The 9,054-nt window shown below is 38.9% G+C and overlaps 1 protein-coding gene across 1 annotated transcript; it reads right to left on the bottom strand.

Moving 5' to 3' along the window:
• Window positions 1–5,511: 5,511 nt before the first annotated feature.
• LOC147669875 (uncharacterized) lies at window positions 5,512–7,003 on the bottom strand. Its single transcript, XM_086948183.1, has 2 exons — window positions 6,667–7,003; window positions 5,512–6,380 (listed from the first exon to the last, which is right to left on the bottom strand). Exons 1-2 carry the CDS (start codon window positions 7,001–7,003, stop codon window positions 5,512–5,514), a joined length of 1,206 nt encoding a protein of 401 aa, XP_086804309.1.
• Between the last annotated feature and the right edge of the window lie 2,051 nt (window positions 7,004–9,054).

The following is a 9,054-nucleotide window of genomic DNA, read 5'->3' as shown; positions in this document are numbered from 1 at the left end:
CTATCGATATTACTAACTTCGATAATACGCACATCGATATAAAAAAAATCGATATTACTTACCTTAGGGTCGATATTCTGTCCAACGCTATTCTTGACCTCGATATTCTATACCTTCGATATTTCCAACTCGATATTTTTGTAGGTCGATATATAAAACTCGATATTTAGACTGTGTACCATACGGGACAGAGTTTAAAACAGACCCGGCAGCTCTTCCCTGCACTATAAGCCAATGTTACCATGTTTAGAGTACAGAGCATTTACACTTTAGCACTGGTTAGCAGTGGTAAAATGCCCAGAATCCTAAAGCCAGCAAAAATTAAGTCAGCAAAACAAAAGGCCAAGGAGGCAAAATGTCAGGGGAAACCATGCCAAAGATTCCAGGTGATCGCGCAAGATTACCAGTTTAGGATATTTCTAAAACAACATACTCACCTGGGCCCATAAACATGCACACTATAAACTGGTAATCTATTTTTATTGCCGATCAATAGTTTATATACCTTTTTATTATAATTTATACCTGTATACCATGACTTACCAATTCCATTAATTTCCTAGGTCAATGAATCAGGTAGTTAGAATAATAGGTATAAAATAACAATTTGCTTTTATTTTCATGAAATAACCACAGACTCGGGAACGTTTTAAACACTTTATCTATGCAATATTTTTTGAGTCAAATACCAATACATGTCGGTTAATAACTTTTCAAGTAGAAATATGATGATCAAAGAAAACATCTTTAGAGACTTAGCAACGTTTCAAGACATTGGTACCTGGGAAGGGTGAGAAAAGGAAACGGTACAAGGACATACTGCACAGATTTATATATACCTAGAATGGTGCGCAGAGCAACCCCTGGCCAAGGGCTGGAAAGAAACGGCTCCCGACTAATCAGGAGCCAACAGCTCAGGACAGGACAGGTAACCTCCACTAACTGCAACACCGGCGTTACACCCCTCTCTGCAGCTACTCTCGTTCCTCTTTTAGATGAACAGAGTCTTCTCCTTCAGCAAACTCCCGATTCTTCTTTCAGAGTGCTCGACCAGCCCTCTGAGTTCCACGGCATCCACTATCTCCTTCAGCATATGTTGGGTCAGTGACAGGTCTGTGACAAGTCGGAAATCTAACTGACTAAACCTACCTTAGTTATACCATTTTACAGAGTATGTACCACCCCCCAATATTGCAAATTGAATGTATTCCCTTCATTTGATGGGTCAGTAGGACGGGGCGAGGTCATCATAGCATACTAATGTGACATCCATTTTCTTTCATTTAAATGTTCTAGGCTTCCACCCATAATTTACTTTCCCAAGCTTGTATTCCTCCCATCAACATTCACATTACTTCATATACATTGTATAAATTGTAGCAAGTGTTCTCCCCTCTCCAGGTAAGGGGTAACGTTCTCAGGCGCATCACTGGTAAGATGGAAATTTGGCAGTTCTTCAATGTCACCGCTCCACGTCCTGCAGTGTTCCAAGCACATGCGCAGAAGGTTTTCAAAATGGCGATTCAAGTCACCCTTCAGGCCCAATTACGAACTAATAATAAAGTCAAAGAAGGACACATTAGAATACAAAAATAAATGAATGCACTATATATCACTTATTTCTACTCTAATCCCATTACTTTATTTTAACTATTGTATTAGCGGATTAGCAAGACACGCGAGGTTTAGTTCAAGCAAAAGCATATGCATTAGCATGTGAGTTTCAAAACAGCAATTTTAAGCATTACTGCACAGTTGCAAAGAATTCCCACCAAAAGCAAAGGACGTCATGCTACGTAGATGTAGTAGACGCATGCGCAGAAAAGTTCTGGCGTTTTCAGCAGCCATTTTAAAACACTTGGATTACTTGTTAGTAAAGCACATAGGTAAGCTTCCCCTAGATACAGAAATGTTTTGTGGTGCAATTATTAGTATTTACAAAGCATGTTGGTTAATTCGTTACATATTATTTTGAGAGGAATAAATACAAGCAAGTTTCTTTACATATGAAACCTTGCTCCATCACAGCAACAGCAAGAGACTAACGATATATATACATATTATTCTGAGTAGCCAGCATACTTTGAGTGGAAACTAAGGTTGCCTAGCTTCCAAACCTTAGTAAGAAACAAGAGTCACTAGCTATATCCATTGTTTGATTTGACTCTGTGCTTGGATACCCTGGGCAGGAGACATCTGCATAAAAATGGGAGTCGGTTGTATCAGGTGATCAATTCCATCAATGTGCTTCTGGCATTTCACTGAGTTGCAGGCATTATTTGCTTCCAGCATTGGAGGCTCACTTTAATAACAGCATTTGAAAAGGGAATAGATTAATGGCCTGATTTAGAGTTTAGTGGATGTGATACCTGTCACAAATGTGACAGATACCCAGTCACTGCATTACACGTACATTATCTGAATAATACATAAATTATATTTTGTGATCCATTGAGCAAGTGCGCATTGAGGTATAAACATATTAAACCATGGCCAGATATACAAACATTTATCTATGGAATTCACTACCCGGAAAAAAACAGTGAGGCATATGCAGGTAAATGTATATCACTTTCCTGTTTAAATTGTAGGAAAATATTAAGATTCTAGTTGGAAAAATAGGTCACTTTTTTACTTCATTGCTCTTTAATGGGGTGTTAAATTAAAAGACTGCATCCATCTGTTACTTTCATAGTTACAGTTTTTTGCAGGACCGGGTGTTTGTTTACTCATCAAATTGCCATGGGAGCTTTGGAACATCTGCTGTTTTATTATTATAATTAATATGTAGCTTATAAAGTACATGATTTAGGTGGCGAGAGCTTCTTAATTTATTTCAGTGTAAACAAATGCAAAATATATTTCAGAGAAGCAAGAGAAGGCATAGGCAGAGAAAATATGTGATTGCATTGGGTGCAGTAGCACACAGAAAGCAAAAGTCAACGTAGAAAAACTCACCACCTCGGGCTCCTTTTAATCATAGGACACAGTTTTAAAGGGATGAGCCCCAGAAGAGCCTTGTCATAAAAAGCTTACTAAAAGCTTTGTTTATTTAATGCATTATGGGTGACCATTTAGGTGTCAGTCACAGGCAACTTCAGGGTCAGGTGTGAAGAGATCGTCTAAGGTGAGTATTACCACTGTTTAAACCTTGGGGATTCTGTTGTTGTTTATCTGGGTTTAGTACGGTCCCCTGGGAAAGGTACTGATAGAGTAATCATCAAAACAATTGTAGCAACAGAGTGAATATAGCCAGGTCGCCCTCCACTCACAAATTCCATACACAAATGGCCTGGTTACAAAGAACACTACAGCTTTTTAGTATTTATAAAAAACTGGGTATTTGTATACTTCTAGGTAATGCCACGCTCATTAATTAGTCGTGTCCACCTTCAAGTGTTCTTTTCTAAAAAGATTTAGCTTTGTCAACTAACCACACATAATCTCACATCTATCAAAGAAAAAAATGGTGAGAAGAGCCAAAAAGTACCTCACATAAGCACCATCCATAGAGCTACTGGTTGGTACTCACACATCATCTGCATAAGATGTAGGTTTCAGAGAATGAAATAATTAGAGAAAGGCTTGACATAGTTAATACTTCTAAATTAGTTCAGAAAAAGCTTTCAATGGGTAGGAAAATATATTGAAATTTCACAGGCTGGTTTTCCTCACAAACTGCAGTAATCTTGTGGCATAACGTTGACTAGTGATAGAGCGCGCAGGTCACCTGACTAAACATAATGCACACTTGGGCCCATAAAAATAATTTTCATCTATACTTCAATCAGGTAACCTACACACTTTTATCAGTAATTCAGGCCTAGATGTATCAAGCATTTTGCGATTCGTCATGGCCGAAATTCGCAGAATTTTGACCATAACGAATCGTTAATGAATATTTTGCATGTTTCGGGATGTATGTGTTTTTTCGCAGCGCAAAATAAGAAATCGCTATTTTTTGCGTTTCGTTATTTGCGTTTTCATGTTTATGCGAATTTTTTTTAGCGATTCTCTATTTTGCATGATCGCATTTTAAGAAATCGCTATGAAATGTATCAAAGAATCGCAAATAGCGAAAAACGGCAAATCGCAAAATAAGAATTCGCAATTAACACTAACTCAAACCAGGTGCAATTTTTTTTGAATCTTTAAAAGACAGCCCCAACTGATTTTTTCAACAGAACCATGGCTGGACTTTACCTGATAGCTAGAAGACTGCGCATCCAAGCTCTTGCACAGATGAGACAGAGGCAGGAAAGGATTTTCAAACTGAGGGTTACCTTATTTCAACAGACTGAAGAAGACATTTTTGAGAAATATAGACTGCATCCACATACCATTTTGGACTTAATTGAGGAGTTAAAGCCTTTTTTGGAGCATGAGACACACAGGACACATTCTATACCAACTCATGTGCAGGTCTTATGTTCCCTGCACCTTCTTGCCTCAGGATCTTTTCAAAGGGTGATTGCAGAGGTGGGAGGAGTATCTCAGAGTGCCTTTTCAAGGTTTTTAGGGTATTTTTGGATGCAATGATGAACCGGTTGCAACATCATATTTACTTCTCCAGCACACCTCAAGATATCCAAATTTCTAAATTTGATTTTTATCAAATTGCCCATTTTCCACATGTAATTGGATGTATAGATGGAACACATATTGCCATTACACCTCCAGCTGCAACTGAGCATGTTTATAGGAATAGGAAAAGGTACCACTCTTTAAACATTCAAATGGTGTGTAATGCTAAATATATTATTACTGACATTGTTGCAAAATTTCCAGGAAGCACTCATGATTCATATATATTTAGACACAGTGGATTACATGGACGTTTGAGTGATGGTGAATTTGGAGATGGATTTCTGCTTGGTAAGTGCTACTTAAAAACACAAAATCAATTTAAAAACTTTTGTCAATCTATTTTTAAAACTGTCACATTTCTGAAATTACAATTTAGGAGACAGCGCCTATGCAGTTCGTGATTTCATTTTGACACCTTATCTAAATCCAAGTAACATTCATGAAAGGAGATACAATAAGGCACACCGTTCTACATGTGGAGTTATTGAAAAAACTTTTGGAATTTTGAAAAGCAGGTTCAGAAGAATCCATAAAAGTGGAGGATCCTTGCAATATAAGCCATCATTGTGTTGCAAAATAATTACAAGTTGTGCTATGCTACATAACATGGCTATTAGGAAGGGAACAGAATGTGAAGTGAGTGACCCTGAATCTTCAGACAATGATGATGTCCCTCCACCAAGAAGATGTGCTACAGGTTTAGGAGCTGTGGCTGGGCGACAAAGGCGTGCAGAAATTACTAACAATTATTTCTAGGTAAGAAATAAAAACACAACATCTTTGTTTTCATTATGTAAACCTTTAATTTTTCAAAATTAGATGGGTAACAAAAACCTGGAACCTGTTAATCCACAGGACATACATCTGAGAATGTTTGCTCACAGTGTCATTCTCTTTTATTAATATATATGTTGAATTTTCTTTTTAATTTTTTCCCCTTCTGCTACTCCTGCGTTGGCCTGGGCCACTTCTCCTCACAGATGTATGTTGGCTACCACGGCTTCCACTGCTCATGTCAGGGGTGTCCAAAGTGGGCGTAGGGTTACTGCTGGTTCTACTGGAAGTGTCCTCAGACTCAATGGCCTCAAAGAGCGCACTTGCCCCTTTCTGACAAGTTTTCAATAATTCAAAAGAATGGGATACTTTATCCAGCCCTTTGGCAACATTTCTACTGCATTGACCAACCATGCGTTGCATGGCAATGCTTCGCCTATTACTCTGTGCTGTCACAGTGCACAGACTATTTATAGCTGTATAGTACTTCTTTAGTCTGATGTTATGACTGCGAGAATCCCTCACTCTGTTTGACTCTGATGTTTCAAATGCTACACAAAGTCTGTCCATGGAGTCAGCCATCCGCATCATACCATCACCCACCTTATTGTTACTCTTGTTTAATTTATTTAGTTGGGCATTAATTGACCTTAATGCTTTATGTTGTTTTTGTTGCACTGAAAGCATGTTGTTTTCCAAACCAGCAAAAACATTTGCTGTCTCTGTGACTTCTCCCCTGCTTCTCCTGGTATTATTATTAGAATATGATCTTCTTGAAGCAGAATCACTAACTGTGTCAAGATGTATAACTTCCTGTTCTGACACATTTATGTTATTTGTTGATCCCTCAGGTTCATCATCTGATTCTTCAAAAGGTTGCAGTTGTGCAACTGCTTTTCTTTTTCTTCTCATAAAGGACAATGATTCATGCTCATCACTGACATTTTCTTCTTCTGGGGCTGTAATATGTTCCTGTGAGGATTGCCCCCCATCACCATCATGTGAATCTACAACATGATCTGGGAATAAAGAAAGAGTCACATGAGATGCTTGCGTGGCTGTGTGCTTCATAACTATTAAATTAAGCTAACTAAAGAGGTAGTATTGTGTACTTATTCAGATGCATGTATGTTGGTGAAGCTTAAATGTACTGCATATCATAAGTATGCAGTAATGTAAAACAAAAAAGGGGATCATTTTTCACATTTAAGTGCTGTTATTTATTAAACACATGGAATAATGCTCACACACTCATACACTCATGCTTCTAACTTATGCAATGAAAAAGTCAAGCATCCTGCTTACCATGTTCAGCAACTGTGTGATCAGAACTGTCAATGGCTGAGACTCCGGAAACACTTTCATGCTGAATTGTAGATTCAATGAGCTCCTCATGTGGGGTTGGTTGGTCTACATTTCCAGATCCTCCACCAGTTTTATTGGCATCCTTTAGTCTCTCAGCAAGTATTTCCTTTGCCCTCAGCCTCATGTCGTACCAACGCTTTTTAATTTCATCAATTGTTCTTGGGACAACACCAACTGCATTGACTTGTTCCTGGATTTCCAGCCATAACTTCCTCTTCCTGACTTCAGGAACATATTTGGATTGCTTTTCAAACAAAATTTCATGATGGCAGGCCATTTCCTCCACCAGTGTCTCCACCTCCCTCTCAGAAAACTTTAGCTTCCTTTTTCTTTTCTCTACTGAGGGGCCTCCTTCTGAATTTGCAGCCTCCATCCTGTAGTCAAGCAGCTCCTCTCTCCAGCCAAACAGGTTTCCAACTGCCACTGAGTGTGGCTCAGGCATGCAGGTGAAACTAATCAAGCCCATTTCCTGAGTATGACTCAGCTATTTTGTAGTTGGCAGCAGCAGATTCACGCTTTTTTGCGATTTCTTAATTTGCGAAATTCGCAAATTAAGAAGTCGCATAAAATTCTAAGAAAAAAATTGCGACTTTTAAGGAATCGCAAAAAAGTCGCAGAAACATACATACATCGCATTTAACGATTTCTTAATAGCGATTCGCAACGACTCGCTATTAAAAAATCGCTAAAGAAAATCTTAATACATCTACCCCTTGGTTTTCCTTTTTCTTCTATTTCCGTTGTACCTGATTTACCAATCCTTGAAACAGGTACCTATGATCACAATGGATCAGGGAGCTCGCTGTGGGAGTAAGTAGACAACATAGATACCATGTACCTCTGAATAATGTTTATACTTTTATAATAACCACAAACGCAAGAAGTTTTCAAAACCTTTATCTAATCATCATCTTCATCATATGTCATGAGAATGAGATTTACACAGATCAAACTAACTATAACTAGAATTAGAAATATTTTATAGCTATGAATGAGAGTAAGAATCATTTAGAAACAGAAAAAGTAAAGGGAGGAGAAATAAGGAACACGCTATTTTGGACTAACAGACTTTCATCATTTCACTAAAGGCGGGTAAAGAAAGGGAACACACTAATCAAAGTAGACTTTCGAAATTCACTAACGGTTTAGAAGAAACAAAACCTATGCAGTTTGCTTTATTTGGATGTGCTTATTTTCTAAAGGGAGGGTAAGAATGGAACATACTATATGTGCAAACGATTCAATATTTTACTAAAGGTAGGGAGAAAAGTGGAACATGCTAATAGACAAGTTTGCATGAAAACCTTATTTATAGAGAGACAGGGAAAGGACGTAGGCAATTAGGCTTTATTCGGGACAAGAGAGAGAAGTTTAGATAGACAAATACCCACACTCAGTTATATTTACCTAAGATAGGTTGAAGACTAACCCTGGCCACGGGTCAGTTGGAAAAGGCGGGAAAGGACCCTCAAGGACTTAGGCTGCCAGTAGGCGAGTAGGTACAGCTCATGGACAGTCAGGACAGGATAACCCCAGGATTCAGGTCAGGACTGGGCTCACCAAAGGGTACGACCAACACCTGCAGCTTTGGATGCAACGCCTGCGCTACTCCCTCTCTGCAAGGAATGTTCCAATAACCCCGATTGGGTTCTCGAATCTCCCAGCAAAGTGCTTCGCCAGCACTGAAGGTTTCCCAAACCCTGACTGAGTCTGTGGAACATACGGACAGAGTGCTCCGCAGCTCTCTGTATCAATCACCTATAGAGTTCGTTGGGTCAGTGACAGGTCAGCTATTCGGACAAGTCGGACAATTTCTTTAGCTAAACCTAGGCTAGTTATACTGTTTTCGGGTCAGTGTACCACCCCCCAATGTTTCAAGTGAAAGGTTCCCTAATTTCTGATTGGTCAAAGGAGGAGGTTAAGTCATCACACCACCTAAATTTTAGACTTTCTCAGGCTTAATATTCATTTACGAACCCACCCCTTAAATTCTAACTTCCCATGACATGTGATGTACAGTGAACAATAGAGTATACAAAAACGAATACAATTGTAGCAAAATTAGGTACAAGTCAGCTTCGTCTTGCTGGGTAACAGGTCGGTTCCCAGGAGCATCTTGGCTTTGGCTGCCAGCTGGCTTAGTTCCACTGCTGCATGACTTTCTTTTCCCCCATCACGTGACTGGGACCATATGAGCTTCAAATATGGAGTAGTAAGCGCCTCTCAGGCCCAAAGAATGCAATGTATGAAAAGCAAGCGAAAACAATTTAGAAACACAAAAAAATGAATACACTGTATATCATGTTTGGCTATACTACACCCCTTACT

This window comes from Lissotriton vulgaris, unplaced genomic scaffold (genome assembly GCF_964263255.1).
Source record: "Lissotriton vulgaris unplaced genomic scaffold, aLisVul1.2 SCAFFOLD_1019, whole genome shotgun sequence".
Lineage (NCBI taxonomy): Eukaryota > Metazoa > Chordata > Amphibia > Caudata > Salamandridae > Lissotriton > Lissotriton vulgaris.
The sequence above is the reverse complement of the archived record's forward strand: the minus strand, read 5'-3'. Positions and strand labels throughout refer to the sequence as shown.